Below are 19,073 nucleotides of genomic sequence, written 5' to 3' on the forward strand. Positions count from 1 at the left end.
GCTTTCCCCTTGACTTTACTTGTGAGCAGGAGATCACAAAAGGAGATCACATGACCCCCGGGACACTGCAACCATCATAAACATGAACCGGTTGTCAAGCATCCGAATGCAAATCATGTGACCACGGGGTCATAAATGTGAAAATCACGTGATCGTTGCAACAGTCATAAATGTGAAAAGTGCTCATAAGTCACTTTTTTCAGTGCTGATGCAACTTCGGACGGTCACTAAGTGAAGTTGTGTAACTCGAGGGCTACCTGTACTTTCATTCCAGGATTGCCAGCATCTCTTTGCAAGACTTCTGCTTGGAAATAAAATCGATGTCTACAGAATGGCAAACTAGTTTCCTGACAAAAGTGGGAACACCTCCCCCCCTCCTCTCCAAATTATCTTTGAATGGCCACCCTGTTAAAGTAGACAGTGAGACAGAACCAAGAAGTAGACGAGGCCCTGCGAAAAATGAAATGCCGTTTATCGAAATAAGGGTGAGGGTGAGGGAAAACAGAGTTGATTAAATTAAATTTTAATTAAAGTTAAGCTAATTAGATACAGTTAATGAAGTTAATCTCTTAATAATTTGAGACTTTCCCCCTTCTGTTACTTTATCCTGATTACCCTTCCAAGTTTCAACAGGGTGTCAAATGTTGATGCACCTGGGCAGATCACCAGAGGAGATTAATCGTACTTGGATATTAAAATTAGTGTTTTCAAGAATTGGATAGTAAAATTAGAGTTCAAGAATGTAAACAGATGTTGTTGTTTTTTTAAAAAATCTCAGTATAACCAGGTTCAGTGAATAACACAACAAAGATTATAGCAGATGGTTCGCAAGCGTTTGTTCACCATGGACCGACCTCCTTTAAATACCTTTTGTGGCCACGAACCATGGCCAGGGACCACCAAAACTTAACTCAAGATTTAAATCATAATATTTCTTCAAGTCTTTGTGGATGCCCTGTGACCATATTGCAGCAAGGGTCCACGGACCACAGGTTAAGAACTACTGGATTACAGGTAGTCCTCCACTTACAACGGTTTGTTTAGTGACCATTCAAAGTTACAACGTCACTGAAAAAAAGTGACTTATGACCGTCTTTCACACTTACAACCATTGAAGTATCCCCATGGTCACATGATCAAAATTCAGATGCTTGGAAAGTGATTCAGATCTCGGAGATATGAGATCACTTTTTGTGACCTTCTGACAAGCAAAATCAATGGGGAAGCCCATTAAGATTCACTTAATGGCTGTCTTACTAACTTAACATCTGCCGTGATTCGCTTAACAACTGTGGCAAGAAAGCTCGTAAAATGGGGCAAAACTCACTTAACAAAGTCTCACTTAGCAACAGATATTTTTGGCTCAATTGTAGTCATAAGTCGAAGACTACCTGTATAGTATTTTTCTATGTAAAGCAGAATGTAAATAAATAAAGAATAATTAGGAATAACATTTAAACTTTATCCAGTTTTTTTCTAGAAAAACAAACTGAATAGTAAACTTCTTCACAAAGATGACAACTAATTATAGAAGCACATACCCCAACTGATGTATAAAATGTACTGATTCATAAAACAGTGTTTATAGGAAAAAATAAAACTTGTTTATTTAGTTTATTTATTCATCGAGTTTGAAAACCTGTAGTTTTTAAGAACCTTTAATATTAATGATTATAAAGGCATCAAAGAATAAAGTTGATAATTATATACTATATACTTTTGTTTGTAAGATATATAACATGTATTACTAAGTAGACAATATACATAATTTTGTTATTTTCATCCAGTAGGTTTAAAAACTCAGTTGATTAATTTTGCAGCTTTATCGGTTTTAATTATAATCCCATATTTTTTTATCTGCCCAATGGTATATCCCATAGAGACAGGCATGCTTGCCAATTATATTTCAAGGTCAGTCAGAGCTAAGCATAGTTCTTAGATTATTTCTTATAATCTAAGGCAAGGAAAGATAGTAGCCTAGCTTTCTCATTTTGCAACAAAAATTTATGCTTACAACAGCAAGAATATATACTGTTTTGTACAATAAAACTATCTGGTAATTTCAAACAATAAAACATACTGTTTGAAACATTTTCTATGTCCACAAATACTAGAAACACCTAAGGTTTTTTGCTGTTTTTTTAAAAAAAACATGTGGTCCTTCATCTTCTCTAAAATGTATGGCTGAAAATATTTCATGAGAGAATTTTTGGTAAGTTTTATATATTGATCTTAAGCATATATCATCCATGCAGACACTCAAGGCACATAGTCATAAAAATAGCAGATGCATACATCACTATTACAAATCAAACAGCAAATAGCAACATTCAAAGTCAGGAGTGGCCCAGCCAGACTAAATCACGATAAGAGAACTGACAAGTTACCCAATGAAAAGTATCCTGAAATGACAGTGTCTTCACTTTAAGTCAACTTGGTGGATATTTGGGGACAAAGAATTCCACAAAAGAGAGTTGAAACAATCTTTGATACGGTAGATAGTCCTCAACTTACCATTGTTCACTTAATTATAGTTTGAATTAAGTGCATGTAAAGCACTTCTGACTATCACAAAAAGTTGCCTCCATGGAAAGTTGCAAGCTGCTGCTGCCTGCTGAAATAACTCCTTGTTTCTTGGGGATGATCGAAAGAGCTCCCTGCTAAAGGATCTCTGTGCCTGCTTGCATGGAGCTGAAATCCTTCATGCCTGCCTGCACAAAGCTGAAATCCTTTGTGCCTGCTTGCACAGAGCTGAAATTCTTTGGCAGGTCCCTTTTGTTTCTGAGGGCTAGGTGAAAGAGCTCTCTGCTGAAGGATTTCAGCTCTGTGCAAGCAGGCACAGAGCTGAAATCCTTCAGCAGGGAGCTTTTTCAGCCAAGAATGAGAAGGAGTTGAAAGAATTTTTAGCCCCAGAGCGGATAGACAGTGCGTGCGGTAAGGTAAGGAGTGCAGGGTGCCTTGGGGTGGGGAAAGCTTGGCATAGGTGACATATGAGCCTTACCCCACTTGGGTTGAAAACAAACAAACCCTGAATCGCTTTCCAGGTGGAGTCCATTTGTCTCTCCCAGAATACCCAGTCAGTATTATAAGCAGTTGTATTGTCTGGATGCTTCCGGAGACTGCCAGGTTGGAAAAATGGTTTCTGCCCATCACAATTAGAATTTATACTTTACATTATAATCTACAGCATGGGGCTGTCAAACTTGCACCGTCACATTGCCATCACATGACATATTGTGACGTTTTCCCCCTTCACGGAGCTGGGGTGGGCGTGGTTTGCACGTGACACATCCGGCCTGCGGGCTGCCAGTTTGACACCCCTAATCTACAGGATCACCTGCTCCATTACAATCTAGAAGAGGAGTGAGAAGGCAATATTAAATTGCAACTCTCACCATCCTCAGTGTCAGCCCTTTGGGGTAATCCAAGCAAGAAACACAAATTATGAATACTAACATTACTTTTATTATAAGCAGTGGTGGGTTGCTACGGGTTGCCCTGGTTCGGGCAAACCGGTAGTAGCGGCGGTGGGAGGCTCTGCCGACCCGCCTGGACGTCATCAAATATGCTCTGCGCATGCGCGAGTGAACTGGTAGCAAAGGTAAGTGAAACCCACCACTGATTATAAGGATACATTAACAGAATCTTGCAAGTCTGAAACTACCTCTCTTTGCCCTCACCCTTACTTCCAATAAATTAGGGAAGGTCCTTTCTGAGGTATTTGCCATGTCCCCGTTGCTTCTGTGAACTAAATTGCCTCATATCTGACTCTTGCCTAGTCTGCAGTCTCCTCCTCCTGTCTCTCAAAGACATTCTCATAGATGTTTACACTCAGCCAATATGGCCAATGATAAGAAGAGCTGGGAGCTGAAGTTTAGCAACTTCCATGCTCCTGACTGTAAGACCAGTTGATAATTAATGCATCATATCCTGTTTCCCCCAAAATAAGACATCCCCTGATAATAAGCCCAATTGGGCTTTTGAGCGCATGGCAATAAGGCCGAGCACTTATTTCAGAGTTCAAAAAAATATAAGACAGGGTCTTATTTTCAGGGAAACACGATAGTAAGGTTGCAAGATTGTATTGAGAAGTATTTTGAGTGATTACCCCATAATTATGGGATCCTTAATGAACAGGGATAGAAGAATATGTCACTGCAGGTTTTATCTATTATCTTCATATGCAGGAATTAAGAATGGTTGGTACCAAATTGGTACTAAGCCTATCCTAAACTAAAACATCAGCATCTATAGGTTTGACATAATCTCAAACTAACGCCTGACTAGACTATATCATATTGCTTTTCCCTTCTCCACCTATTGATTGAAATACTTTCAAGCACTAGGAGTTTAGCAATACCATAACATAATACTGGACTTCGTACATGCCAAATGTATTTGCTAGGAAAGCTGTCTGATTTTAAGAATTCTCAATCCTACTGCCAAGTGTAATCAACATATGTGAGGTGTGGCTCTCTAAACTGTTAGTGTTCCTTTGTGATTTTCTTTGTCTCATCCTTTTAAAAACAGTTGATGAAAGTCTCAGATGCAAGTGAAATTGTTCATTGTAAACTCAGAAAATAAATTTGGGAGTTTTGTTTAGCAATACAAAGGAATACTTCTTTTTCTTTCGCCTCTAGATAATAGGCTGGATTTAGATTGCTCGAAGGAGCCTTGATGATTGCCAGTAACTGTGTTGTCACTTTGGCAAGAAAGAGCAATTCTAAACACTATCTATTAAATTAAAAGCTGTTGTTCATTAAAGAACATAATGTAACTGATTATTCATTAGTGAACAAGTTAATAGTAGACTGTTAATCAAATGTATCATGTTAAAGCAAGCCAGAGAGAGGATGAGAGATCCCTTCTGAATTGTTTGGAGACTAAATTTCATAATTCATTAATTAGTTAAAGGATTTAGTTGTTTAAAAGTTTTGCAGAATGGGTATGCTCTGCACCTAAATAATTGATAAAAAATGGTATTAAACAGAAATTTCTACCTGCCCTTTTGTGAGTAACACAGATTCCTATTCAATTTGTTCTGCATAAAAAACAACAATTCTCGTGTAGTATGACAGTGTCTTTGGTAGATATCATCATCATCATCATCATCATCATCATCATCATCATCATCATTTTAGCCATTATCTATCCACTGCAAGATGAAGGCTTCTTCCGCATGTTTCCAACCTATATGATCCTGAGCTTTCTTTTGCCAATTGGGCCTGCAATATTTTATGGTGTCATTGATCCATCTTGTTCTAGGTCTCTTTCGTGGATGCTTTTTATCAAGTGGGATTCATTCTATGACTGCCTTGGTCCACCTGCCTTCAGTTCTTCTTGCTATGTGACCAGCCCATTTCCATTTCAATTCTTCAACTCTCTTGATGATATCGTAGATAGTTAAATGTATGTGTAATCATCTCTCTATCTCCCAAAACATATGGAAGAGACGGGAGAAAGATACATTCTCTGAAGTTTCCTCTGTGTTGACTCTCCAGAGGTTTGCTTTCTCCCTGTGGCTATGTCATGTTCAGAAGACCATGGTGGAATTCCTGGAGAACTTTCATTAGAGAACTGAGCTTGATGAAGTTGTGCATTGTATGTTGCAGTATCCTAAGTTTGAGATGAGATAAGATTGCTGAACGATGGCTCAGTGGTTAAAGATGCTGAGCTTGTCAACTGGAAAGCTGACAGCCCAGATTCTAGACCTGAGCACTGCACGATGGGGTGAGTTTCTGTTCTTGCCCCAGCTCTTCAAACCTAGCAGTTCAAAAGCATGCAACTGTAAGTAGATAAATAGGTACCACTTCAGTGGGAAGGTAACAGTGCTCCATGTGCCTTGACATATAGTCACGCTGGTTACATGCCCATGGAAGTGTCTTAGGACAACGCTGGCTCCCTCAGCTAAGAAACTGAGATGAGCATCACCCCCTAGAGTTGGACATGACTGGACAGGGGAAACCTTTACCTAAGTTTTGCATTGTTTGGGATGAAGATTTCGAATACAATCTATCATAGGATATTAAAAGAAAGCGCATACACTGGTGTATGAATATTCCCTAACAAATGAAAATGCACTTTGAGGGCCTTCCATGCTTTTCTTAATTTAAAATGGCTTAGAACCTGGTTATTTACGGGACCGCCTGCTACCACCAATAGCCTCCCACCAGCTGGTACGCTCTCATAGAGAGGGGCTCCTCTGGGTGCCGTCGGCCAAACATTGTCGACTGGCGGCCCCCAGGAAGAGAGCCTTCTCTGTGGGGGCACCTACTATCTGGAATGAGCTCCCCCCGAGATACGGAGGATCCCGGATCTGCGCACCTTCCGTTGCGCTCTCAAGACTTTTTTATTCCATCAAGTCGGCCTGGCCTAAATCTTTCCCCTTTTAAAATGTAAATTTTAATTTGTTTTTAAAATTATTGGGTGTTTTAAATTTTGTCTTGGCCAAATTGTTTAATTCGGTTTTATTCTGTTTTTAAATTTTGTATTTATGTGTTTTATTCTGTGGCTGTTCACCGCCCTGAGTCCTTCGGGAGTAGGACAGTATGCAAATCCAATAAATGAATGAAAAAGAATGAATAAAAGTATCTTCTACACTTTTTTTCTTTTCCATAACAATTTTTTTAAAAAAATCTGTCATTGAAGGCTTAATGGAATTGCTTCATTTTGGTAATTATACTAATAAACACTTCTGTCCATGACCTTGAAATATAGAGTGAAAGGAAAAAGGTCTGTTGATATAGATATTTCAGGAGCCAGTGGATGGGATAAAACGGTTTAACAAATAAAGCGCCAAAGTGTACTACCATATAATTTATCTGAGATATCTGAAGATGTTTATGGATCTTTAAATTTTTATTCAGAAGGAATAAAAATTTCCTTCTGAAGGATTTCTTGTTAAATCCAGTTTCCTGAGAGATTTTTGTTAGTGTGCTGAATTTGTACAAAGCAGCTATATTAGCTTGAGAGGCATAGGGGGAATCAATAGACTTATAAAATTGCATAGAAGGTTTTTTTTAATGGTTTAAACTCTATTTTTTTCTAGTAGCTTTAATATCAATACCCAGGACTTTTCTTTGGCTTCTGATACTCAAGTCCTTTATGCTTAACAGATCTTGTTGTTCTTTTAAACTGTGTTAATTTTTGTAAATGTCTTTATTAATCTTAAGCACCTTTTCCCCTCCTTTCCTTATGTGTGAAGCTTGTGTTTATAAAGAAGTGTTTTAAATACTCCTATGAAATCATAATGGCTGTTCAAATAGTGGTGTTGCTCTCTGAGCTTGGCTTTTTGCTTGCAGAGATTTCATTATTCAACACCATCACTATGAGTGAAAATGGGATTTGCTTCCTGGCAGCTTGCCCTGCCAGTTTTAGTGGGGCTATGGGCTTTTTTCCTTGGTCGCTCCATAATTAGAAAATTATTTTTGGTTGTTTTCCTGGTGTTATTTGGGTATGAGCTGCTGGAGAGGATATGTTCAATGTTCCAATATTTGAGGGGCTCCTACAAAGACGAGGGGTCAAGCTATTTTCCAAAGCACCAAAAGACAAGAGAAGAAACAATGGATGGGAACTAACCAAAGAGAGAAACAACTTAAAACTAAGGAGAAAATTCCTAACAGTGAGAGCAATCAACTAATAGAATAGCTTGTCTTCAGAAGTTGTGAGGGCTCCATCATTGGAGGCTTTCAAAAAGAGACTGGACAACCATTTGTCTGAAATGGTATAAGGTCTCCTGCTTGAGTAGTGAATTGGACTAGAACATCTCCAAGAACCCTTCCAATGCTATTATTCTAGGTTCTATATCTTTTTGTTTCCTTTTTAGCTTTTTTATTATCTTGTTTGAATGGTGTGCAGATATGGTTTATTTCTATGTATTGATGGCTGATTTGTCTGAATGCAAAGTTTCCTGGAACTCCCTAGGAAGTTTAACATTTAGAGAAATGCCAGCAAGAGAAGCATGCTGCAGGTCCTGTCTGTCAGGGAACTATTCGATGGGCCTGAGGTCAGGCCTTCTTTGCCATTTTGCCCACCTTTTTTTTTTGAAAAAGTTTTTTATTTTTTTTAGACAAACAAACATTTAATACATCAGTTATCTCTTCCCTGCGACATTTCGGTGTTATCTTCCAAAGTTCGTTCTTCTTCTATGTAGTTGTTATTTCTTCTATCTTGATCCTTATCCAGTCCATTGTATCAATTCATCACTAACATAATATTCTACTCATCACATATTTATACTTACTTATATAATTAATCATTTGTATCTCTTTTCCAGCCAATAATAAAAGTAATTCCATATTTTAAAATATTCTGAGTCTTCTGTATCCTTGATCATCAGGGTTAATCTATTCATTTCTGCACAATCTAATTTTTTTTTTATTACCTCTTCTTCCAGAGGTATTTTCTCTACTTTCCAATTTTGTGCATAGACAATCCTTGCAGCTGTTATTACATGTATTATCAGATAAACATTTTCCTTGCTAGTTTTTTCAGGTAGGATACCCAATAGGAACAGCTCTGGTTTAAATTCGATACGTTTCTGTATCATTTCCTCCAACCAAGTCTTAATTCTACTCCAATAGTTTTTAGCTTCCGGACATGTCCACCACATATGATAATATGATCCTGGTGTTTGATGACACTTTCAACATTGGGCTGATTTTTCTTTAAATATTTTTGCTAATTTCTCAGGTGGTATATGCCATCTATAAAACATTTTATATTGATTCTCCTTATATGCAGTGGACATCGTTAATTTATAGTTCCTTTCCCATAATTGTTGCCATTTTTCCAAATTGAATATCCAATATTTCTTCCCCAAGCTATCATTATTTCTTTTACTTGCTCCTCCTCTAATTCTAATGCTAAGTAAGAAATTATAATTTTTTTTATTAAATTATCATCTGTTCCTGTGAGTATCCTATCCAACTCAGTCTTTTCCATGTAAAAACCATATAATTTAACATCTTTCTCATATGTTGTTTGTATCTGCATATACATATACATATACATATTTTGCCCACCTTATAGAGCATTCTTTCTCCATCAAAGTTAGGTCAATTACTGTATATTCCTCATTATTTTCCAAAAGGCTTTCAATGTGGATTAAGTCTCTCAGGGAGTAGAGACACTTTTTCTCTGGGACCTATGGGAATTGTAACCCCTCAAAAAAACCCCTATTTCCCAACCTTTAATGGTACCTGCTAGCTGCCCTCAAAAGTACCTGGTTCATGTCTGAGTAAAACTTAGATACCTGACCCAATCTCATTTTGTGTATCATTAAGTCCTCCAAAGTACAGCAATTCTGCATAGCACTTTTCAAAAGGAATAGCAGGACATGTGACTGAGTGGATTTTTCCATTGCTGTACTCAAGGGTAGACATACTTGCTTTGTGCCAGCTGCTTTTGTGTGTGTGTATAGAAAATTATTGATCAACGTGTGGTGATAAGTGTTAAGGTAAGGAGTCCTTTAAGTCAGTTTCCACTCTGGAGAATTCATGGACTAATCCACATAGTTTCCGTGGTAGCAGTACAGATTTTGCCATTGGCTTTGTGTGGGACATTCTCATTATTATTATTTCCCAGTTTGGCCCACAGCACTGGCATTTCCTAATGATCTTTTTTCTAAGTGCAAACCGAGCCCAACCCTGCTTAACTTTTAATTAGGTGCATAAATGTAAGCATAGTGCCATCAAGGTGCTTGAGTTGCTACCATTCCTTGTATTTTGCTTTCAACGATGTTGTTTTAAAAAAAATTCATGCACTGGAGTTTGGGGAGAAAGTAAGGATTTGTAACTAACCCTATCACAAATAGGCATGGCAATCCTGATGGTTGAAATATCAGCTGTATTTAACGGTAGAATAATTGGCCTCACATAATTAAAATGAGTTTTAAAAGTTTTTTGCCTTGTCCAAGAGAGTACTCCCCATTTCAGCTCTGTTATAAGCGAGCAATCCAGAATGGGGCTTTGTTTTATTTTTGTTTTGTTTTTTCAGTCACACTCTGCTCCTTATTCAGCTTCAAACTTTTGAACAGTTTGAACTAGTCTCTGGCCCCGTTTCCAGATAAATGTGTTATCAAGCTTTGAAATTTTCTTCTTTTTGTAAATATTAAGGCCCAGGGAGCAAAATAAACGGCTACATGGTGGATTAAGTGAAATATCTCAAGGCTGTGCTTTTCTGATAAGTGAACCTGAAGTGACCTTTCTCAGACACAATTACAGAGCTGTATGTTTTTCCTTTAATTTCATCAGGGGTTTAATTAGTATACAAATAAAACTTCTCTTATCTTCTTTTCTACCTAATTGGCTTGTCTTCCCTTCGATACGAAGCATGTGAGAGTGGGCTGTAATTAGGGTGACCGTGTTAACCTTTTTTTCCCCCCTCTCAAAAGCACTCCTGCCTCAAGGCCCAAAAAAACCGGCGCTTTGGATTTATTGCTTTGCAATTTCGGTGATTCTCCCATAGGCTTTCTCATGAGCAGAAGGGCTTTGGGTGCTGCCAGTTCCCACTGCTTAACGGGGATCTTCATTCTTCTCCCCTCTAAATGTTTATTGATTATCTCACTGTTCCACATGCGGCTTCCAACAACTTAATATCAGGTGACAGTCAAGAGAGTTTCTCCAAGTAATTAGAGTTGAGCATTGGGGGAGCAATTAGGACCGGCGTTATTAAACTTGATTTATCCTATTCTCTCCTGAACACTTTCTGGGATAGCAAAACATCACCCTCCCTCAATCTAGCCTGGTTGAGAAATTAGTGGCTAACCTGCTGCTTATCATTGTTTCCTTGCTGCCTGGAGGCCCACCCTCTTGGTTTCAGTCATTCAGCTGGAAATATTAGAGTCCATAAAGTTTATCGGGGGTTTTAATTAGATCAATTGGAAGAAAAGGATGGTAGAGGGAAGGAGGGGGAAGATTTAGCAGCAGAAAATATATGACTTCAAAATACAGCAGACTTTGGTCAAACAGTTTTAATGGCTTATCTTTTAACCCCCTGAAGATCAGGACTTAAATATAAAGAAGAAACTTTCTTCTGAAAGCATTTATGGAGTAGTAGGTGTGACCGGAAAGAATCTGTAGCCAGAACATTGTTCTGTCTGTTTATATCATGTGTGCTTTAGTTCATGGGCGTCCAACCTTTTGGCTTCCCTGGGCCACATTGAATGAAGAGGAAATACCTTGGGCTGCATATAAAATATATAATATAGCTAATGTGTATCAATCGTATAATAATGTTAAAAGTTTATGATCTTGTGCAGCCACATTACTAGCTGTCCATGGCCACCTATGACCATGGCCTGTGGGTTGGGTATGCCTGCTTTACTTGGCCTTAGGTTTTCACTTGGTGGTCTTGTAACAGCTTATGTTAATGCCTTGTTTTCAAAAGCAGTTAACACCTCACAGAAGTACCAATGGTGGAAATAAATATTTGATGCATTTGTATCTTCTCAGAGGCAATTTGATATCCTTCCCCTTGATATCCCAAGAGAGTCTATGTGCCAAATTGGGACACAATTATTGATAACTGTTATTAATTATGATTAATTATGACACTGGCCATAAACACTTACATCCAGGTTAGGTGCTTCACTTTAAGAGATGCCGGCTTCAATACTTATCTTAAAAGTCATTAAGCAAGGATGCAGAGTTGCTCCTTTAATTGTCCCATTTATACAGGGAATCCTCGACTTAGAACCATTCATTTAGAACTGCTCCAAGTTATAATGGCCGTGAAAAAAAATGACTTACAACTGGTCCTTGCACTTAACATTCATCACAGCATCCCCAGAATCACATGATGAAAATTTGGGCACTTGACAATTCTCATGTCCAGGTTACAACTCGAGTTACAACCACAATAGAGCCCAAAATTTATGCCACTAAGTGAAGCATTTGTTAAGTGAGTTTGCCCCATTTCGCGACTTTTCTTGCCACAGTTGTTAAGTGAATCATTGCAGTTGTTAGGTTAGTAACACGGTTGTTAAATGAATCTGGCTTCCCCATTGACTTTGCTTGTCAGAAGGTCACAAAAGCTGATCACATGACACTACAACCGTCATAAATATGAACCAGTTGCCAAGCATCTGAATTTTTGATCATCTGACCATGGGGATGCTACAACAGTTGTTAAGTGTGAAACTTGTCACAAGTCATTTTTTTCAGTGCTGTTGTAACTTTGGACAGTCACTAAATGAACTGTTGTAAGTGGAGGACTACCTATATTTACCATGGTTTCAGCACCCAGGGTCCTGTGATCACCATTTGCAACTTTCCCAGCTGGCTTTCGGACAAGCAGAGTCAAAGCGGGAAGCTGGATTTGCTTTGCAACTGTGTGAGTCATTTAACTACAGTCATTCATGTATTGTATTTTGCATGTACCATTGCAAAAAAAAAAAAAGGTCGTAAAATTTGGCACCATTCATTTAACAACTGCCTTTCTTAATAATGGACATTCTGATCCCAACTGTGATGCAAGTCCAGGCCTATCTATATCAGCATCATCATTCCAGCTTTGTCTAAAAGTGAATTTTGCTCAGCCAAGCTGGCCAATAAATCCACATCCTCCTTCCTTCCTTTCTGTCTGTGCTGCAGTCTTTGTGTCCAAGATACATTGTCTAGAAGGCAGAACTTGAAATCCTAAAACATTTTGCAGTGAAGAAAAATTGGCTGTCGGTTATTACAAAACAAGAGTGGTTCAACTTTCTAAGAGGCATGCTGTTTGCACAATTGGCACAAAAATGGTTTCTATGTTGAAAAGTCAAGGATTCTAAATTGGTGGGTTTTTTCCCCTCTACGTTTGGAAAGAAACAAAGAAGTCCAAGATGAAAAGATTTCTAATTCTATAATGCAGTGGCAATAAATTTGTCCTAATCAGGGACAAGATGTTGAGGTTTGTACTTTATTTTCACTGCTTTTAGAGGGACAATGACACAAGGACCTCAGAGGTGTGTAGAATAATCCAAATTCTTAAGAGCTGTGCCATGCATTCCTGCTGTGTGTCAAATGTTTTTTTGCATTCCCTCCATAAAAGGCCATATGAGAGCTTGTTCCTGGATAAAATTATCCTTTTTGAAAGGATTTTAGACACAGTTAGTCCTAGCAGTTAAACTTTGTTTATTCCTGGAAGAAAGGTGTAACTGCAGATTTAAATTGTAGTATGTTACTCCAATTCTTGTTGCTGGGATTTAAGAGAGCCATTTTAGAGATATAAGTGAGTCCATGGCCTACATAGAGATAGCTTTTCAATAATGGTGGCCTCTACAGATAGTCCTCAACTCATGACCACAGTTGGGGCTGGAACTTCTGTCACTAAATGATGCAGTCATTAAGTGAGTTGCACATGAATTTACAGTCTTTTTTGCTGCAGTTGTTAAGTGACTCACTGGGCCATTAAGTCAATTTGACTTCCTCCATTGACTTTGTTGGGAATTCCTGGGAAGGTAGCAAATGGCGATAATGTGACTCCAGGACTCTACAACTGTTGTAAATACATGCCAGTTGCTAAGCACCTGAATTTTGATAACCTGAGTGCTGTGATGGTTGTAAGCTAGAGCACTTGGTTGTAAGTCACTTTCTTCACTGCTGTCATAATGTCAAACACCAAGGCTATGCATCTGTATGCGTGTAAACATATTAAAGACACAACCAATTCCTGGATTTGCAAGGTACCAGTTCAGAGCATCTATCTTAACAGGATTCATTTTCGGTATATTGGTCCTTTCTTCAGCCCATCTAAAGACTGATCCAATACCTGCATAATGTCTCATCTGAATTTTAAAACAAGAAAGAAGGAAAGCTGGTTATCATTTGCATGCCAGTGGTACCCAGCCTCAACTAATACTATTACTCCTAGTCTGCAGGAAGATTCCCTGTCCCATGTGTACCTGTGAGAAAATGCCATGAACGGGGAAGGTTGGGGGGAGACAATCAGTTTTTAAAATGTCAGAAGATCCTATGGTGTACACTAGATTGAATTTCAAAGCGTATATAGGAATCTACTTAAGTATTTCAGAGTAATTTTTTTTTTTTTTTAATTTGATTTATATGCCGCCCTTCTCCGGAGACTCAGGGCGGCTTACAATGCGTTAAGCAATAGCCTTCATTCTTTTGTATATTTTATACAAAGTCAGCTTATTGCCCCCACAAACTGGGTCCTCATTTCACCTACCTTAGAAAGGATGGAAGGCTGAGTCAACCTTGAGCCTTGGAGAGATTGGAGAGATTATATAATGATCCATATAAGGAAAGAATCTTGAATCAGATCTTGGATTATGGTTCTTTATTCATGAATCTGGAGGCGAAATGTTCTTTCAGATAAGTACTCATCTTTCAAATGCAAAATGGGATCATTCCTCTGCTATAATAATCTGTATAGTATAGTATAAAGTATTATACTATAGTATTATACTATAGTATAATAATCTGTATAGGGCTTTTGAACTTCTATTGATCTGTTGAATTTTGGAAGTGTATGCATACTTAGTCTTTCTGGAAATTAGTATTCCATTTTATTTTTATTTTTATTTTTATTTTGCTTCCTGACTTTTCAGATTCTCAGAAAAAAATTGTTAGAAGGAGTTGCAAAGCACCATAAATATTTGTATATTACCATCAGTATCTGAAATTAGGGATTTTATGGAATGCCAAGGAAATCTATAAAATGCCCAAAATAGGATGTCAAAGTATGACACGCTTAATATTTCACACATTTCCTAGGCATTCTATGCAATGGCAAAAGGAAAACTGGCAAAGTAAAAAATACTCCTGCTAAAATTCCATTCTAGCCTTCCTACTTGCACCAAGTAAGTCAATACTACAATAGTAGGTCTTTTTTTTTTTTTTTTCCAATAAGAAAGTCCTGTACTTTATTTCGCATTTTGTCCTTCATTTTCATATATGTCTTTTCAATAAAGGGTTAGGGCTAGCCTAACCCTAACCTAAACCCTTTTCATGACTCTCCTTTCATACTTTGCCAAAATAGTTCTTGTCAAACTGCATAATGCCTAGGTATTATATACAATGCCTAGGGAAAGTATGTAGCATATTATAATAACACAGCCATTTCATACTTTTCCTAAAAACGTCACACATTCTATAGATTTCCTAGGCATTCAATACAATGCCAGCTTTTCACATATTGCTGGTAGCATATACAGCACAATTCCTGGCTCCAGTATGAAACTTTTTAATTTGTCCACAAAGCATATAGGAATTTATTCCAGCCACAGAAAACCTTTACTAATCATCATAGTAGTAAAAATAAAATTCATTTATGAAAAAGCATTTTTAGAAATTACCTCTTCCTGCAAGTAAGTATAACTGCCATACGGAGGAAAGCATATTACCAAGAAGCAAATATAGTGCTGACATTAGAAGAATGTCTATAACAATTGTCAGACCGTACAACACTTGAGAAAGCCAAATAAAAAGAAGCTTTGAATTGAAATTGTACCACAGCAGTTCAGAAGCCTTTGAAAAATATAACCTTACAGCAATTCATATAAAAGACTTGTTTGCATTTTGCATGCAAAGTTGTTTAGTTGTTCCTCCTTTGGGAAACAGTTTGCATTTTATCCATCTGAACTAATTTTCTAGTTGAAGCATTGACTATTAGAGCCTATCCTGGAGCAATCTTGAAGGAAGAGAAACTATGTAATCCATTTTGAAAAATGGCAAAAATGTGTGTATGTTTATAATTGGAACTTTACTGAACAGTTAAAAGAGCTGTAGGATAGGTAGGTGTTTCTTTTTCCAATTACTTCTTCTATTCCCTCTTTTCCAAGCAGCAATTTTCTTTGTCTTTCCACCTATGGATTCAGATGCTCTTTGCTATGGGAGAATACTTTTTGTAGGCTTCCCATATAATCTAGCTATTGCTCTTGGACCAGAATCTTGGACTACTCAGGCCTTTGGTGCAATCCAGCATAATTCTTCTTTTAATTCACATTATTGAACCCTAAGATAATACATATATATTTATGGAGCTGTTTTATCATATACGTGTTCGTGTACAGATCGGGACAGTTCTTGTTTTTATTATTAATATAAAGCAGTTAAATCTGCAATGTTCTGGATGTTTAAGAGGAATCCATTGCTATTTTTTTTCTTTGAAAATAGCCCCAATCTATTTCACAGTCAGTCTGTATTCCTCTTTGTTTAATAGCCTATGGCATAAATTGAAGTTAATTATCAGAGCTGACAAGTAACTCTGTTTTCTGTCTGCTCTCAGAGTCTCTCCGAGGCAAAGATGGAGCTGAGAAGAAAAGATCAATCTTTGCGTCAGCTCAATAGACATCTTACCCAGCTGGAGCAGGACAAGCGTCGGCTGGAAGAGAGCATCCATGATGCAGAGAGTGCCCTCCGCATGGCAGCCAAGTGAGCACGGGGGGCCTTGGGGAGATCACTTGAAACAGACAAAAGATCAATTCTTACTTTCATGCAAAGGATTTTTAGTCCTGGATAATGCAGCGCTGGAAAACAAAAAGTACAGCTGCCTGTCTTTGAAATGGTAGTAAAAGATCCTCTTGAAGAGAAAGAACTTAGTTCAACATATTAATGGCCCTTTTCAATCATTTCAATGTCCTCGGATGGGGTGTGATCAACAGAAGCATGAACGTGTCTTGAGTTTTACCCCTAAGGTCTACCTGGGTTGAGTGAACCATCTGACCAAAAGTCAAAGTGGTTTTGATGGGAAGAGACATTAGTATATGATGGTATATATGATAGTTGAGCAGTACAGCACATGTATCAAAATACTCATGTACCTAGAAGTACACACTGGCCCTGAGGTTGTAACAGCACACAAATACAGTCATTCGTGTATCTCTTGACTAAAAGCTCAGAATTGGCAAGTAATAAATGCAGAGCAAAAGCAAGTAGCCCAACATTCTTCTAAGGTAATCAAAACAGCGCATACCAGAAGGTACACTTAGCATAGCTTTCATGCATGACAAAACCAGCAACTTTTCAGCTACAATGACACAAACAAAATAGCCTTTTAGATATGTTCCTTGTGGCAAGTTTTTCTTCAGATTTAAACTGGTCAGAAGACGTACCGCTAAAGATTAGTGGAGATAAAAACTGCATGAGATAAACATAATCAAAATTATGTTAGCCCATAATTTTGAATCATAGACCATGTAGAAAACTAGGGGTTATATAGATGTACTCACATACTAGCACCCAGAAGATGCTACAAGGTTTCCAGAGACTTTCAAATTTGTGTTCCGCCAAATAGCCTATGAGTGAAAAATATTTGAAGTTAGAAAAGTTTCTTCATCTGGACAAAATGGATTGTTTTGATCTAGCTCAGTGTTTCTCAACCTTGGTAGCTTAAAGATGGGTGGACTTCAACTCCCAGCTTGCTGGCTGGGGGATTCTGGGAGTTGAAGTTGAAGTCCACCCATTTTCAAGCTACCAAGGTTGAGAAACACTGATCTAGTTGTTCCCGTATTGTTCTAGTTCTTTCAGAGGTGCCAAGAAAATTGAGGTTATACAGCCACTTCACCTATCTGACGGTGGGTTTTTTTGCTTATGTATTTAACTCATGGATTGGGATGATAAAACAAGAGCATTTTTTATCCTCAAAAATTCTTATTGATTTGTATTTGTAGAGAATTCTAGAATTTTTTCAACCATAAGAAACATTTTCTGAACTTCTGGAAGCATATGCAAAAGTTCAGTAACAAAACTTAGAAAGACAGTCATCCCTTCCAGTGCTATCTCTGATACCTTTTATAAACTAGGCCTGATATCAATCAACCGTATACAAGAAGCATAGAGTTGACTCTAAAGCAGCAAAAAAAGAATGGAAATTATTGCTTGTGCTAGTTACTTTATAGTTAACTCAGCTAAACATTTTTGCATATGACACTGAAATTACCTGAAGACAACAAACCTTGGGGCAAAGGTAATGATGAATGTCATATATAAACATGTTACCTGCTCTTCAGCTTCCTGTTCAATGACATATCATACAAATAAAAATTAAATTTATAATGGAAATGGTGATAGGTAATTAACAAAAACATTCATTATAAAAAATAGACAATATAAGAGTAAAAGCAACAAAATAAAACTTTAAAAGTAAAACAACAATAAGAACATTATCTTTTTATTCATTCAACAGAGACAAAGAATTAATTGTTAGTCATATGAAATCAGTGGAATCTATCTTTCAAAATGTAAGTATTATTTTTTGATAGCACATCATCATCTACTGGTATAGCTGTATTTCAAGCAATTGTACTTTGATACTGCTTTTTCTGCTAGAAAATGCTAATGGAATGAGAAATATAATTGTAAAATAATAATATATACAGAAAAGTTCTCACTATTATATGCTAGCAAATAGGTCTGTTTTTACAATTAAAGATTTAGAAAATACACTCTTTCTAAATTTTGTGGGAATACTCTCTCACTGTTTTACTGTACAAAAACCCCCTAAATAATAGTATGCATTAATATTTTAGTCAGTTACTTTTCTGGCCTGAATTGCCAGATTGCTTGCAAGAACATGTGTGTGTGTGTGTGGGGGGGGGCAGGCTTTATAGCTAATGTTTCATTTTTTTAAAAACCCATCACAGCGCAGATTCTGTATGTTTTGGTAAATCATTTAAATATTCCCAACCATATTAAAAACAAAATTGAAGGAAGGGAAGGGAAGGGAACAGAATGGAAGGAAACTATATAATACAAATGTTGCATGCATAGGTTTTTATTTCTATATAGAAAAACACTGACCTAGTAAAGTTAGCAAAAGCAAAAGAATGAACTAATCTAATCTGCAGCAATAGCTGACACTGATAATTTGACCATGCTGCTTCTTCTCTCACACACACTGTCACACACATACACAATGACGGAAAATATAAGCATACAACAGATATTTTCCAAATGGATGTTCTTTAAATGACTCCATCCTTTTAAGTTAAATAAATTGGATCAAATACAGCATGTAATGTGGAGAGTGACAATAGTAAGGTATCTCTGGGTTTTGGATCACTAATGTTGCTGTCAGTTTCATCATATCACCGGTGGAAATGAGCAAATTGCTCTCAGTCTTTAGTGTTC

General features: G+C 37.4%; 1 protein-coding gene across 22 annotated transcripts in view; it reads left to right on the plus strand.

Moving 5' to 3' along the window:
* Window positions 1-19,073, plus strand: part of CCDC171 (coiled-coil domain containing 171) — a 207,712-nt gene that overhangs the window by 102,566 nt on the left and 86,073 nt on the right. For all 22 annotated transcript variants that reach the window (XM_034410481.3, XM_034410483.3, XM_087886273.1 and 19 more), the window contains 2 exons: window positions 16,231-16,376; window positions 18,130-18,184. In XM_034410481.3, the coding sequence (XP_034266372.2) occupies window positions 16,231-16,376; window positions 18,130-18,184 (201 nt within the window). The remainder of the gene's footprint in view (window positions 1-16,230; window positions 16,377-18,129; window positions 18,185-19,073) is intronic.

Source organism: Pantherophis guttatus, chromosome 2 (assembly GCF_059756535.1).
Source record: "Pantherophis guttatus breed Tessera chromosome 2, ASM5975653v1, whole genome shotgun sequence".
Classification (NCBI taxonomy): Eukaryota; Metazoa; Chordata; class Lepidosauria; order Squamata; family Colubridae; genus Pantherophis; species Pantherophis guttatus.